Below are 16,595 nucleotides of genomic sequence, written 5' to 3' on the forward strand. Positions count from 1 at the left end.
TTGGTTTTACATTTGCTTCCTTACCACTGTATTGTGTGTTCTGGTGGTTATTTTAGTATTGTTTGAGCATGTTATTGGTGATGCAAAACAAAGAGTATTTCTGATTTATAATGTATTGAATCTATGATGGCAGAGTGGATCAAATGCTGAGACCTGTGGCAATACTAAATTACTTTTAACAAATTATAGAAACAAGTACATGTGTGCAAGCACACATATAAACAATGGTGAATTTATAGTAAGAGTTAAACCGTTCTTTGCAGTTAAATGCTGTAAACAATGGGTGAAACTAGCAGGACCGTAAACATGTAGAGAGGAGCAGAGTCCTAAATAAAAGTGATACCCTCAATCAAAAAATTATATGGCAATGCATGGGCTCAAACACAGAAGAGGTCTTTTTCCGGTCAAGTAACATTCATGAGCTCCATAATTAACAGTTGTATCAGGACCCAAATATTGAACATAAATTAGTTCACACAAGAGTGCACGCCAGGAATGTTGTGATAATAGGTGCTGTATACATACAAGTTACCAAAAGCATTAAAGGGTTTTGCTTTTACCCACCACTATATTTTTCCAGAGTGCAAGTCAAAAGATTAATTCACTTTGGTCAATTCGGAAAAACTTGTATAACCAGAAAGAAATTGTATGCTACATTATAGAAATATAGTGCAGTGCTGTACAATGTTTTCATAGCCCCAATAATTGTAGAGAGCTCCCACTTCAATTCAGTGTCATTGCTAGGCTGAGTGAACCCCAGCCTCAGTTTTCTTCTCTCAAGTAGTTTCCTTTCCACATCTGAACTAGTTTTTTTTTAAACTCTGAAATAAAGACAAAGTGCTTTTCTGTCCATACCAGTAATTTAAAATAATTATAAATGGCACTTTGTAAATTATTTTAAATAGATTAGTTCAGATTCTACAGAAGTAGCAAAGACCTCTTGTGAGTATGACTATTACATTACAGCAGTATCAATCAGCAGAATGCAAAATGGCATCCACATCATTCAATGTGATATCAAGAAACGGCTGAGTGCACTGGATACAGCAAAGGCTATGGGCCCCGACAACATCCTGACTGCAATGCTGAAGACTTGTGCTCCAGAACTAGCCACACCTCTAGCCAAGCTGTTCCAGTACAGCTACACCACTGGCATCTACCTGACAATGTGGAAAATTGCCCGGGTATGTCCTGTCCACAAAAAGCAGGACAAATCCAATCCGGCTAATTACCGCCCCATCAGTCTACTCTCAATCATCAGCAAAGTGATGGAGGGTGTCGTCGACAGTGCTATCAAGCGGCACTTACTCACCAATAACCTGCTCACCGATGCTCAGTTTGGGTTCCGCCAGGACCACTCGGCTCCAGACCTCATTACAGCCCTGGTCCAAACATGGACAAAAGAGCTGAATTCCAGAGGTGAGGTGAGAGTGACTGCCCTTGACATCAAGGCAGCATTTGACAGAGTGTGGCACCAAGGAGCCCTAGTAAAATTGAAGTCAATGGGAATCAGGGGGAAAACTCTCCAGTGGCTGGAGTCATACCTAGCACAAAGGAAGATGGTAGTGGTTGTTGGAGGCCAATCATCTCAGCCCCAGGACATTGCTGCAGGAGTTCCTCAGGGCAGTGTCCAAGGCCCAACCATCTTCAGCTGCTTCATTAATGACCTTCCCTCCATCATAAGGTCAGAAATGGGGATTATCGCTAATGATTGAACAGTGTTCAGTTCCATTCACAACCCCTCAGATAATGAAGCAGGCCGTGCCCGCGTGCAGCAAGACCTGTACAACATCCAGGCTTGGGCTGACAAGTGGCAAGTAACATTCGCACCAGACAAGTTTCAGGCAATGACCATCTCCAACAAGAGAGAATCCAATCACTTCCCCTTGACATTCAATGGCATTACCATCACCAAATCCCCCACCATCAACATCCTGGGGGTCACCATTGACCAGACCAGCCACATAAATACTGTGGCTAAAAGAGCAGGTCAGAGGCTGAGTATTCTGCAGCGACTCACCTCCTGACTCCCCAAAGCCTTTCCACCATCTACAAGGCACAAGTCAGGAGTGTGATGGAATACTCTCCGCTTGCCTGGATGAGTGCAGCTCCAAAAACACTCAAGAAGCTCGACACCATCCAGGACAAAGCAGCCCGCTTGATTGGCATCCCACCATCCTAAACATTCACTCCCTTCACCACTGGCGCACCAGTAGCTGCAGTGTGTACTGTCCACAGGATGCACTGCAGCAACTTGCCACGGCTTCTTCGACAGCACCTCCCAAATCCACGACCTCTACCACCTAGAAGGACAAGGGCAGCAGGCACATGGGAACACCACTACCTGCATGTTCCCGACTTGGAAATATATCGCCGTTCCTTCATCATCGCCGGGTCAAAATCCTGGAACTCTCTACATAACAGCAATGTGGGAGAACCTTCACCACACGGACTGCAGCGGTTCAAGGCAGCAGCTCACCACCACCTTCTCAAGGGCAATTTGGGATGGGCAATAAATGCCGGCCTTGCCAGCGACGCCCACACCCCATGAATGAACAAAAATAACCACAACATATCAAACATCTCTTCACCAGGAATATATTTTTTAATTCTAACAGATAATTGCTTTCTTTTCAAAAAAAATACAAACAAATGGCACTAAAAACATTGTTAAAACTTATCTGACCAGAAGAAAAAATAATACATCAACACAAACTATTGCTTAAGAAAGCCTCAAAATACTTGATGGAAAAATGATAGATGAGCAAAATATAACCATAGGTTAATTTTCTTCGCTTGATTTCTTTTAAAATCAGAAATTGCACTTATTAATGTCGCCACTGGAGAATTTCATGCAACTGAATAAAATTGTTTGCAACACATGCAACTCTTTGACGAAGTAATAGAGAGGGTTCAGGGTAGTGTGGTTGACGTGTATATGGATATTCAAAAGGCATTTCATAAAGTGCAACTTAATAGATGTTAGCAAAAATGAAGCTCATGGGGTTAAACGGGCAGTGGCTGTCTAGATTAAAAATTGGCTAGGGACAGAAAGTAGTGTAGTGGTGAATGGTTGTTTCTCAGACTGTCCTTCAGGTCGATATTAGGACCACTGCTCATTTTGATATATATACAGGGCATAATTTCAAAGTTTGCTGATGATACAAAACTCAAATGTAGTAAACAGTAAGCACGATAGTAGCAGACTTCAGAAGGACTGGTGAAATGGGAAGACACATGGCAGATGAAATTTAATGCAGAGAATTGTGAAGCTGGGGTTGTTCTCCTTAGAACAGAGAAGGTTAAGGAAAGATTTAATAGAGGTGTTCAAAATGATGAAGGTTTTGATCGAGTAAATAGGAGAAACTGTTTCCATTGGCAAGTGTCGGTAACCGGAGGACACAGCTTTAAAGGTACTTGGCAAAGGAACCAGAGGGGAGTTGAGGAGAATTGTTTTTTTACGCAGCGAGTTGTTTTGATCTGGAATACACTGCCTGAAAGGGTGGCGGAAGCAGATTCAGTACTATCTTTTTAGATATATACTTGAAAAGGAAAAATTTGCAGGGCTATAGGGAAAAAGCAGGGGAGTATGACTAATTAGATAGCTCTGTCAAGGAGCTGGCACGATGGGCTGAATGGCATCCTTCTGTGCTGTATGATTCTATGATTAATTTTGTTTAAATTATGGGAAAGAAATAATTGTCTTAAATGTCAAATCTAAAAATCATTTGCTCACTCTCAACACATACCAATTCAGTGGTTATAGGTGAAAGATAGCTTTTGACATTCCATGCTACTTTTGTAGATTCTCATCAGCTGTTGAGCAAAGCCGGTAGGAGAGAGCTGCCCACGCAGAATATCTTATTGCTGCCCATCGAGCTTCTATGTCCACTACTGGTAAGTTTAAAAAAAACTGGACTAGTCTCTTTGCCAGATCAGTGCAAGTTATTGGCCGAAAACAATGCAAAAATGCACGGGTGAGAAAAACAAGTCCATGAATTTAGATTTGAGGTTAGGATCAGATCAGCCATGATCTTATTGAATGGCGGAGCAGGCTCTAGGGGGCGATTGGCCCACTCCTGCTCCTATTTCTTATGTTCTTATAGGATATTAAAGGACAGTTTATGTAGTCCAGCCTTATTGTATATTTAAATTTAAACAGCAGACAATACCCCAATTCTTTAATTAACACATGCAATGATGTGTTTCCGTCTCATTCTGAGCTGCTCTGTGGGATGAAAGCTTAATGAGGTAGGTACACTGCATGGAAGTAGATTTCCTAATTCATATTGCAGTATCAGTCTCAGTAATTGCTCTTCACCCTGAGGCATGGATTTCTGTTTTACTATCCCTTTCACTGTACCCTACAACATTTTATTTGTTCCCATTACATTTCATATCAACAGAGGCACTGTTTCATAAACACAAGGTTCCAAGTTATATATAACATATACAGAGCGATGAATGTCACAGGATATAGGCCAATGAGGACAACCATTCTTGCCCCACTATCCATTATTTCACATAGTACGTACAGAGTATGATGCACATCTTGTTTCTGTGCAAGCAAAATGACTTACAGCACATCGTAGTGAGAACAAACTACCCTCAATGAGGTGATTAATTACAGAAAAATAATCTACATGTATAGATATTAAAAAACATGCCATTTCTTGGAATGGGATTTTCATAAAATCTAAAAGGCAAAGTAATATATTCCAAAAATAGAAAGACCGGATAAGTAGGGTGGTCCTGACTGGACAAGTGGCAGGAAGCTCAACTGTATTCTCTACTGGCAGGCAGCAGTTTTAGCTGGTAAAGTTCCAGTAATATCCTGTTGCCTGTTGGAGGACACTATGGCTTGGCTTTGCCAACCTGCACCTAATCTCTTTGGATTATGTGCCATAGCAAGTGTGTGCACACTCTTTATTGGGTAAACTGAAATTCTACAAGTAAAAGTATACTTTTTGACCTTTTTATTGGTTTAAAACAATTAAAAACCCTATTTTAGCATTTAATTTCTGATGGTTATGGAGATTTCCCTCAGGCGCTGTCCCTTTTATTTTGTTGCAAATGGTTTTGGAATGGCTGATGTTTCCCAAGCATGCTTTCCCACAAGTTACTGGTCTCAAATAGATGACGTTCCTTCATAGTTGCTGGGTCAAAATCCTGGAACTCCCTACCTAACAGCACTGTGGGAGAACCTTCACCACACAGACTGCAGCGGTTCAAGAAGGCGGCTCACCACCACCTTCTCAAAGGGCAATTAGGGATGGGCAATAAATGCTGGCCTTGCCAGTGACACCCACATCCCATGAACGAATAAAAAAAAAAGCCAGAAATACAAATTAATATGTTAAAGCTATCTTGGCCAAAATGAAGTTTATGATTGATAAGAGTTTTCTTTCATATATACATGTGGGTTTATTAAAACAATAATCTCTACCAAAGTAAATGTGAATCATGTTCAAAAAGCTTATGCATATTATATATATATATATATTTTTGAAAGTCACATTGTAACAGTCTTTTCCCTTCCTTGCCTGCCCTAATCACAAAAAGGGAAGGATCCAAATAACAAGAAAAAAAAATGCTTAGAAACTAGTGTAAATTAAGCATCCATATCCAGGCACAGTGCTTTGAGATTAGTGTACGGACTTGCACAACACCAGGTTATAGTCCAACAGTTTTATTTTAAATCACAAACTTTCGGAGCTTACCTCCTTCGTCACCTGACGAAGGAGGTAAGCTCCGAAAGCTTGTGATTTAAAATAAAACTGTTGGACTATAACCTGGTGTTGTGCAAGTCCTTACATTTGTCCACCCCAGTCCATCACTGGCATCTCCACATCATGGCTACTTTGAGATTAGTGCAAAGTTGTCACATTCATAATCTCTTCATAAAAAGTTGCTTATTACTGCAATTCAGAATGCAACAGTTTCAGAAGTGAAGATAATCTATAGATTTGAGTTTATTTTTAAACTCAGCATAGATGCTATTTCAGATATCATCAAGGCAGAAAAAAAAACTATGACCACCAATTGATCAAGACTTTTGTGAAGGGCAGAAAATTCCAGGGCATGAATGCCATTTCAGAGATTCTGTTTAGCAAAAAACGCCTTGGTCTCTCCACATATTGGATTAACACAAAGTGGACAACGTAGACTCAACTGCTTGGAAGAGGTTTCTGCTGATTTTAGATGAGTATTTACCAAATCTGCCAGGGTCTAGAAAATAAGAAATGGATACAGATTAATTAGTCCAAAAAAAAAAAAATCACACAAACAAGCAGTTTACTCAGTTTTATCAACCAAGAACAAATTTACTATTAAATAAACAACAAAACAAAAACTTTTAATTGAGGAGCTTTCTATAATCATTTTTAAACCACAAAAGAACAGATATACTTGAAATGTGCAAGATTATCAAAAGAATTGACTAAATTGATCCAAGCAAATTGTTCAGTAGGCTTGGAAATCTGGAAGGTTGAAATCAAATAGCTGATGGGCATTCTTCAGACTAACCTCTGTTTACTGAAAGGGTCAAATATCAGAGGATACAAATTTAAAAATGACATTGAAAATAAGAAGGGAAGGCAGGAAGTGTTTTTTCACCCAAAGAGTAAAAGTTGTGGAGCAAGTAACCAGGGAAGTCAATTATAGAGGGCAGAGGCAATTGGAAGAGTTTCTGGAGAGGAAAGGGATTGACAGCAATTGATAAGGGAATTAGTTGGGCTCAATCGATCAAAAATGCATTGACTAGCGAAGTCCAATGGCCTTTTGCTGTTACTAAATGCTATTCACTCAAAAATATTTTTTTAAACTGCACATGTAGCACCAAATAGTCTCCAATTCAAGATAGGTGGGCCGAGGACACTGTCCTGAGGAACTCTGGCAGTGATGTCCTGGAGCTGTGATGACTGGTCTCCAACAGCCACAACCATCTTCCTTTACGTCACATATGACTCCAACTAAGAAATATAAGAAATAAGAGCAGGAGTAGGCCATACGGCCCCTCGATCCTGCTCCGCCATTCAATAAGATCATGGCTAATCTTCAACCTCAACTCCACTTTCCTCGTATCCCTTGATTTCCCCTAGAGTCCAAAAATCTATGTCTCAGCCTTGAACATACTCAACAACTCAGCATCCACAGCTCTCCGGGGTAGAGAATTCCAAAGATTCACAACCCTCTGAGTGAAGAAATTCCTCCTCATCTCAGTCTTAAATGGCCAACCCCTTATCCCGAGATTATGCCCCCTAGTTCTAGTCTCTCCAGCAAGGGGAAACAACCTCTCAGCATCTACCCTGTCAAGCCCCCTCTCAATTTTGAATGTTTCAATGAGATCCCTTCTCATTCTTCTAAACTCCAGAGAGTATAGGCCCATTCTACTCAATTCATTGCACCGCCTCTAAATATATCCTTCCTTAGATAAGACCACCAAAACTGTGCACAGTACTCCAGGTGTGGTCTCACCAAAGCCCTGTACAATTGTAGTAAGACTTCCTTACTCTTGTACTCTAACCACCTTGCAATAAAGGCCAACATGCCATTTGCCTTCCTAATTGCTTGTTGTACCTGCAGGCTAACTTTTTGTGTTTCTTGTACGAGGACACCCAAATCTCTACTGGAGAGATTTCCCTTTGAACCACAGTGACCTCAGTTTGCTAGAGCTCCTTGGTGCCATACTTGGTCAAATGCTGCCTTGCTGTTGAGGAGTCTAGGATGTTGCTTGGTAAGAACTGCTTTTGTGTCTATGTCAGGCTATTGCTTCATTAGTTTGTGGGACAGCTTGCCCAACTTGGACACCAGTCCCCAAAGGTTAGTGGGGAGGATACTACAGGATCAACTGGGCTAAGACTGCCCAAGTCTTGTCTTAATATGATGCCTGGATTATTGGTTCATCCAATTTTCTCCTTACTATTGAACTTTGTTTACAACTGAGTGATTTGCTGGTCATTTCAGAGGGGATTAAGAATCAACCATGCATTACTGGGCACAGTAGTGTAGTGGTTATGTTACTGAACTAATAATCCAGAGAATACGAGTTCTCACTGTAGCAGTTTGAGAATTTCAATTCAATTTTAAAAAAAATCTGGAAATAAAAAGCTGGTACCAGCAAAAGTGGCCATGAAGCTGCCAGGTTGTCATAAAACCCCAACTAGTTCACAAGTGTCCTTTAGGGAAGGAAACCTGCCATCCTTATCCAGGCTGGCCTATATGTGACTTCAGTCCCACACCAAAGCGGTTGACTCTTAACTGCCCTCTGAAGTAGCAGAGTATAAAGCTCTGTTGTCTAAAAGCACTGAGCAACCAGAGATGAGCAATAAATGCTGCTCCATAAATAACGTGCAACTAGAGTCACCTGAAGACCAGACCAGGTAGGAGTGGTAGGTTCCCTTCTCTGAAGGGCATTAACAAGTCAATTGGGTTTATAATGATAATCTGGCAGCTTTCATGGTCATTTTTCTGGTACTACCTCACAAATTTCCAGATTTATTGAATTCAATTTCACAACTGGCCATGGTGGAATTTAAACTCATGATCTTTGGCTTGATTGAGAAAAACCATAGTGAGTGGTTGTTAAATAACTATATCCAAGCCTTTACATAAAGGTTCGTAGATGCGGTACAAAGCCACACTGACCCAGAAGGTCTCTGGTCTGATCCTGCTCTTTGCTGGGTAGGCTCTCAGCCAGAGCAGCAGTTGAGATGCTGCAATTGAGCTCAGTATCCCTGGACTAACAAAAAGAGAAAATTTCCCTTTCTGCTGGCCATGGCCTCTGCTGGAAACAAAGAGCTTGAATTTATATAGCGCTTTCACGACCTCATAATGTCCCAAAGTGCTATACAGTCAATTAAATACTTTAGAAGTATAGTCACTGCTGTATTTTAGGGATGCAAAAACTGCATGCATGTAAAAAAATTGCCGAGTGCGAGGACCGGGCTCAGCTGTGACATCCTCTATGGGCAAGTCACCTCCCAACACTCACTATTCAGGCTTACACATGACAGATGGCAAATCCTCCATCTGGAAGCACTGGAGAAAGTACAAAAAAGGTTTACAAGGATGATACTAGAATGGAAATGGTATAACTATCAGGAAAGACTAAAGAGGCTGGGGCTCTTTTCTCTACAAAAAAGACTGAGGTGACCTAATAGAGGTCTTTAAAATTATGAAGGCGTTTGATGGGATAGACGGAGATGTTTCCACTTGTGGGGGAGTCCAAAACGAGGGGCTATAATTATAAGATAGTCACTAATACGTCCAATAAGGAATTCAGGAGAAACTTCTTTTCCCAGAGAGTGGTTAGACTGTGGAACGTGTTAGCACATGGAGTGGTTGAGGCAAATAGCATAGATGCATTTAAGTGAAAGCTAGATACTTACACAAGGGAGAAAGGAATAGAAGGATACGTTGATAGGGCGAGATGAAGTAAATAGAGTGGGAGGAGGCTCGTGTTTAACATAAATGCTGTTTCTGTGCTGTAAATTTTACGGAATTCTATGTAGCTTTGCTGATGCACTGGAGGGCTAATGCTATGTGTGGAACCAAACCCCGGCATGACTTCAGGAAAGGCCACGAAATAAGAAAAATAGTGCAAAGTGTAAGCATGTCTAATTCCTTCAGATACTATTGTACATATTAGACACCAACAATTTATACTGGATCTCTGGTTGCTTAATGTAAAATAGTTTCAACTCTTTCCTTTCCCCCCTCCCCACCCCCACACTGACTAAAAAAAGCTCAAGACACACTTTCAATTTCAAAGCTACTGTAATATATTAATCATGAACAGTACAAAATTGGTGTAGTACCCTGGGTTCTGTACCCTCCATTCCCATTTTTACTTCTGGATTACAGTAGAGAATGAGCATGATATTGTGCTATACAGCATTTGTACACAGTGGGCTTGCAACGTAGCATCCAACAAGAAACATAAGAACATAAGAAATTGGAGCAGGAGTAGGCCATACGGCCCCTCGAGCCGGCTCCACCATGCAATAAGATCATGGCTGATCTTCAACCTCAACTCCACTTTCCTGCCTGATCCCCATATCCCTTGATTCCCCTAGAGTCCAAAAATTTATCTATCTCAGCCTTGAATATATTCAATGACTTAGCATCCACAGCCCTCTGGGGTAGAGAATTTCAAAGATTCGCAACCCTGAGTGAAGAAATGCCTCCTCATCTCAGTCTTAAATGGCCGACTCCTTATCCTGTGACTATGCCCCCTAGTTCTAGACTCTTCAGCCAGGGGAAACAACCTCTCAGCCTCTACCCTGTCAAGCCCCCTCAGAATCTTATATGTTTCAATGAGATCCCCTCTCGTTCCTCTAAACTCTAGAGAGTATAGGCCCTTTCTACTCAACCTCTCTTCATAGGACAACCCTCTCATCCTAGGAATTAATCTAGTGAACCTTCATTGCACCACCTCCAAGGCAAGTATATCCTGCCTTAGATAAGGAGACCAAAACTGTACTCAGTATTCCAGGTGAGGTCTCACCAAATCCCTGTACAATTGTAGTAAGGCTTCCTTACTCTTGTACTCCAACCCCCTTGCAATAAAGGCTAACATGCCTTTTGCCTTCCTAATTGCTTGCTGTACCTACATGCTAACTTTTTGTGTTTCTTGTATCAGGACACCAACATTTAATAGTTTCTCGCCATTTAAAAAATATTCTGCTTTTCTAATCTTGCTACCAAAGTGAATAACTTCACATTTCCCCACATTATACTCCATCTGCCACCTTCTTGTCCAGTCACTTAACCTGTCTATATCCCTTTGCACTCTGTGTCCTTCTCACAGCTTACTTTCCCACCGAGCTTTGTATCGTCAGCAAACTTGGATACATTATACACTCGGTTCCTTAATCCAGTCATTAATATAGATTGTAAATTGCTGAGGCCCAAGCACCGATCCTTGTGGTACCCCACTAGTTACAGCCTGCCGAACTGAAAATGACCAGTTTATCCCTACTCTCTGTTGACAACTTCATTGGTCTAGATAAGTTTGTTTTATATATATATATATATATATATATATATATATGATACAAAGCTGACTAAATAACAAAATAAATACATTCAAAAGATTATAGATGAATGACTTCTTTAAAAAAAAAGGTAGTTATACTTATAAGACTTAAATGAACTTATTGTAACTTTCCTCTGGTAAAGTGGATTTTTTTAAAGTCAATTTATTGAATGTCTATTAAGCATTTATTTATGAACATTATGTACAGTGTGAGGACGGACAAAAAAATGCATCAAAATCAAGATAGGATTTTTAGAGGATCTCTCAGTGAAATGTAAAGACAGTCATAACACACTATTACTGCACTAACTACTGTCCTTGTGTTACCCATCTTTCAAGAAAACATTGTTGCAACAATCACTAGTTTCAGACTATAATGATGTGTATAAAAATATGATGCTAGTCTATCTATGGATGTACTACTGCTAACATCCAAAGATTTACTATTAGTACATTGCTGGTATTAATCATTTGGTTGCTGAATTATCAAAATTCTGTACTGCACTAGACTTGCCAAAATAATTAACTGGTTCAAGACACTTATTCAACTCCTTTATTTTCTCAGTTAAACAGGCAACAGATCTGTAATCTGCAAACTATCCTTTTGCAAAAATCTCACTAGGGGAAATAAATGCTTTTAGAAAATTATACAGAATGAAAATATATTACCTTAATAAAAAGCTGATTTCCATTTAGTGACTCTGCTCGTCTAATATTTTCTACACCACACTGAAAACGGTTACCATGGAAGACAAAAAAAGGATATAAGGTTACTTAGAAACGCATCTCACCAAGACTGCGTTAATTTCCAATTTTGCACAAACCTCATTTTTAGCAGACTAAGTGAGCAGTGACTAACACACTGCTTTTTCTCCAATGCGGTCAAATCCAGCTCTGACTGATGAAATAGAAGTCTTTCTTTCTGCTGGCTTTCAGATTTCCAGACTCAATCTAATTCCTACTCGTCATAAACACACAGCATAAATGTGTTTCCAATATAGCATTCAATGGCAATCTCATTCACAGGCTTTAATAATGGCTGTTGTGGGAACTAGAAAAATTTACATTGGTGTAGTAAGGCATGCCTTTGAGAATGGGGTTCAGGTGCATTTATGGGGCACAATAAAATGAGGTTTACACTGCAGCTACACTAAAAGTGACACGAGAATGTCTGATAACACTGAAAAAATTATTTTTTAAAGAAGTATTTCACTCCCCAGTATTCTTCACCTCAATGAGTACAAGAGTCATGTTTCAAATACTTGAAAAAAAATCTGAACAAGCACAACATACCTAATGTTCTCAGTCTCATTTGTTCTGTCAAAAAGACACTGAATAAAGATAAGGCACTTCACCATAAGGAAGAGGAAGGAAAGACAAGCACAAGCCAAGCTATCACCATGGGCCACTCTCATTCCCTTCCAAAGTGGCTGGGTAAAAAGCAACATTGGCAGAGTCCGGACATATTTCATATGTCTGCTTTGTGCTAGGAAGGGCTCATTGCATAGAAATAATAGATTGTGGGGGGAGGAAAGAGTTGTAAAAGGGATAACCAAAATATATACTGCAGTTTTACATTAAATGAAAATTCGTGTAACTCCTCACTTTTACTCTATAGCAAGTACGTAGTAGCTTTGTTATTCTAAACTTGGAGGACAGATATGTTCATTATATTGAGTTGTTAATTTTACTAAATTACTGTCCTCATCCCTGGACTGGGATCCATTCATTGTTCAGATACATCATCACGAGTACGGTCAGCAAATACAGTATTCAACATGTATCCAGGGTGAACAGATGCACGAGTTCAATCAGTGAAGGAAGGGGACAATGAAATAATTAAGCAGTACTAAGGGCTGCAACAAAATTTCACTAGGTGGGGGTGGAGGGCACGGTTTAGGTTTGTTGCAGCCAATTGTTATAAAAATACGTTCATTATAGAGAGGATCCAGTATACTTTTAGGATGAAAACAACTTTATAAGACAGCTTTTTCGTTTATTCATTCATGGGATGTGGGCATCACTGGCAAGGCCAGCATTTATTGCCCATCCTTAATTGCCCTCGAGAAGGTGGTGGTGAGCCCACTTGAACCGCTGCAGTCTGTATGGTGTAGGTACTCCCACAGCGCTGTTAGGTAGGGAGTTCCAGGATTTTGACCCAGCGATGATAAAGGAACGGCGATATATTTCCAAGTCAGGATGGTGCGTGACTTGGAGGGAAATGTGCAGGTGGTGGTGTTCCCATGTGCCTGCTGCCCTTGCCTATCTAGGTAGTAGAGGTTGCAGGTTTGGGAGATGCTGTCGAAAAAGCCTTGGCGAGTTGCTGCAGTGCATCTTGTAGATAGTACACACTGGAGCCACAGTGCGTGGTGATGAAGGGAGTGAATGTTTAAGGTGGTGGATGGGGTGCCAATCAAGCGGGCTGCTATGTCCTGGATGGTGTCGAGCTTCTTGAGTGTTGTTGGAGCTGCACTCATCCAGGCAAGTGGAGAGTATTCCATCACACTCCTGACTTGTGCCTTGTAGGTGGTGGAAAGGCTTTGGGGAGTCAGGAGGTGAGTTACTCGCCGCAGGATATACAGCCTCTGACCTGCTCTTGTATCCACAGCATTGATATGGCTGGTCCAGTTAAATTTCTGGTCAATGGTGACCCCCAGGATGTTGATGGTGGCAGATTCGGTGATGGTAATGCGTTGAATATCAAGGGTAGGTGGTTAGACTCTCTCTTGTTGGAGATGGTCATTGCCAGGCACTTGTCTGGCACGAATGTTACTTGCCACTTATCTGCCCAAGCCTGGAGGTTGTCCACATCCCATGGGCCTTTACTATTTCGACCAATCTGCCAAGTGGGACCTTGTCAAAAGCCTTGCTAAAATCCATGTAGACTACATCAATTGCGCAACACTCATCGATCCTCCTTGTCACCTCCTCGAAAAATTCAATCAAGTTTGTCAGACACGACCTCCCCTTAACAAATCCGTGCTGATTGTCCTTGATTAGTCCGTGCCTTTCTAAGTGAGTTTATCCTATCCCTCAGAATTGATTCCAATAATTTGCCCACCACCGAGGTTCGGCCGACTGGCCTGTAATTACTCGGTCTATCATTCGCTCCCTTTTTAAACAACAATACAACGTTAGCAGTCCTCCAATCCTCCGGCACTACGCCTGTACCCAGTGAAGTTTGGAAAATGATTGTTAAAGCCTCCGCTATGTCCTCCCTGGCTTCTTTTAACAGCCTGGGGTACATTTCATCCGACCCTGGTGATTTATCTACTTTCAAAGATGCTAATCCCCTTAATACTTCCTCGCTCACTATGTTTATCCCATCCAATATTTCACACTGCTCCTTAACTTCAATCCCTGCATCATCCCTCTCCTTTGTGAAGACAGATGCAAAGTATTCATTAAGAACCGTACCCACATCTTCCGCCTCCACACATAGGTTACCTTTTTGGTCTCTGATAGGCCCTACTCTTTCCTTAGTTATCCTCTTGCTCTTAATGTATTTATAAAACATCTTTGGGTTTTCTTTGGTTTTACCTGCTAATATTTTTTTCATGCCCTCTCTTTACTTTCCTAATTTCCTTTTTAACTTCACCCCTGCACTTTGTATATTCCTCTAAGCTTTCCATAGTATTGAGTTCCCAGTGTCTATCATAGGCTTTCTTTTTCTGCCTTATCTTACCCTGAACGCTTCTTGACATCCAGGGGGCTCTAGATTTGGCAGCCCCTCCCTTTTCTTTGTGGGAACATGTTTACCCTGAACCCCTTGAATCACCCCTTTGAAAGTCTCCCACTGTTCTGACACCGATTTACCTTCAAGTAGCTGTTTCCAGTTTACTTCTGCTAAATCACTTCTCAGTTCAGTAAAAATTGGCCTTTCCCCAATTGAAAACTTTAACTCCTGCTCTGTCTTTGTCCTTTTCCATAACTATGCTAAAACTAACTGTATTATGATCACTACCACCAAAATGCTCTCCCCACTGCTATTTCTTCCAGCTGCCCCTCTTCATTTCCTAGAACTAAATCCAGAACTCCCCCCCCCACCCCCCTCGTTGGGCTTGCTATATACTGGCTAAAAAAAATTCTCCTGTATGCATGTGGGCATGAACTGCTTCATTATCTGAGGGGTTGTGAATGGAACTGAACACTGTGCAAATCATCAGCGAACATCCCCATTTCTGACCTTATGATGGAGGGAAGGTCATTAATGAAGCAGTTGAAGAACCCCTGCTGCAATGTCCTGGGGCTGAGATGATTGGCCTTCAACAACCACTACCATCTTCCTTTGTGCTAGGTATGACTCCAGCCACTGGAGAGTTTGCCCCTGATTCCCATTGACTTCAATTTTACTAGGGCTCCTTGGTGCCACACTCGGTCAAATGCTGCTTTGATGTCAAGGGCAGTCACTCTCACCTCACCTCTGGAATACAGCTCTTTTGTCCATTTTTGGACCAAGGTTGTAATGAGCTCTGGAGCCCAAACTGAGCATCGGTGAGCAGGTTATTGGTGAGTAAGTGCCACTTGATGGCACTGTCGACGACACCTTCCATCACTTTGCTGATGATTGAGAGTAGACTGATGGGGCCATAAATGGCTGGATTGGATTTGTCCTGCTTTTTGTGGACAGGACATACCTGGGCAATTTTCCATTTTGAAAAGGAAGTAAAGAAAGCTGAAAAGGAAGCAATGAAAACAAACCACGTCATCCTTACACCACAGCTCAATTCTGCACAAAAGGTAACTTATGACAAACCCATGCATACTCTACCAGGGACTAACAATACAATCAGCAAGAGTGTATAAAAATGAAAATAAGCCACTTTGCCCCAGATTTGCACATGCATTTGAGGATCCATGGCTTTCAACAGAAGCTCCATCCATAGCAGTACAGTTTGGCCACTATATCTCTCCCTGCTTCCTCCCAACAAAAAATAAATGCCTAGCTTCCTCAACCAATTATATGGGGAAATTATACACACAAAAGATCATCCATCACAAACACCCTGGTAACTTACCTCATTGGCTAAGATTTGTGCATATTCTATATCAAGTTCATGGAGTGTTTCAATATGATCACTGGTGAAAGCTATAGGGACCAGTAGTAAGTTTTTCTTGCCTCTCTCACACAATCCTTTGATGGTGTCATCCGTCGAAGGGCCAAGCCAGGGCAGAGGACCAACCTGTATTGAAGAAAAGCATCACAAACATGGTTAATGTAGGTACCCGCTCATCATCTCCAGGAGCTGCAGTACAATGTAATCGGTTCAGGTTATTTAAATGTTCTGTCGTTGTATTTATGACAGGAAACTCATTGATGCCATCAGATACACAAATACTTAACTGAACGAAATGAGCTTCAACAACAGTTGCAGTGAACACCAAATGCCAGTAGGTGTCACTTGGTGACAGCATTTCATGTCACCTTAAAATAAAACAAATCATTCTTCTCTATATTCCAACAATTTTCCTTCAGTTACTTTTAACAGCTACTCTATAGAACTACTATTTTATCACTTCTGTATTATAACCCAAGTATCAAGATTGTTTAATAAAA

At 41.0% G+C, this 16,595-nt stretch overlaps 1 protein-coding gene across 2 annotated transcripts in view; it reads right to left on the minus strand.

Moving 5' to 3' along the window:
* fech (ferrochelatase) overlaps positions 1–16,595 on the minus strand; it is a 98,491-nt gene that overhangs the window by 50,653 nt on the left and 31,243 nt on the right. The window contains exons 9-11 of one of the 2 annotated variants that reach the window (XM_067983843.1): positions 16,057–16,221; positions 11,708–11,767; positions 5,770–6,228 (exon numbers count right to left, since the gene is read on the minus strand). In XM_067983843.1, coding sequence (XP_067839944.1) covers positions 6,094–6,228; positions 11,708–11,767; positions 16,057–16,221 — 360 coding nt within the window. In that variant the 3' untranslated portion in view covers positions 5,770–6,093. Of the gene's footprint in view, positions 1–5,769; positions 6,229–11,707; positions 11,768–16,056; positions 16,222–16,595 lie in introns of those variants that run through there. The other variant, XM_067983851.1, reaches the window with a different exon arrangement.

The sequence above is a fragment of the Heptranchias perlo genome, chromosome 1 (assembly GCF_035084215.1).
Source record: "Heptranchias perlo isolate sHepPer1 chromosome 1, sHepPer1.hap1, whole genome shotgun sequence".
NCBI classification, from domain to species: domain Eukaryota; kingdom Metazoa; phylum Chordata; class Chondrichthyes; order Hexanchiformes; family Hexanchidae; genus Heptranchias; species Heptranchias perlo.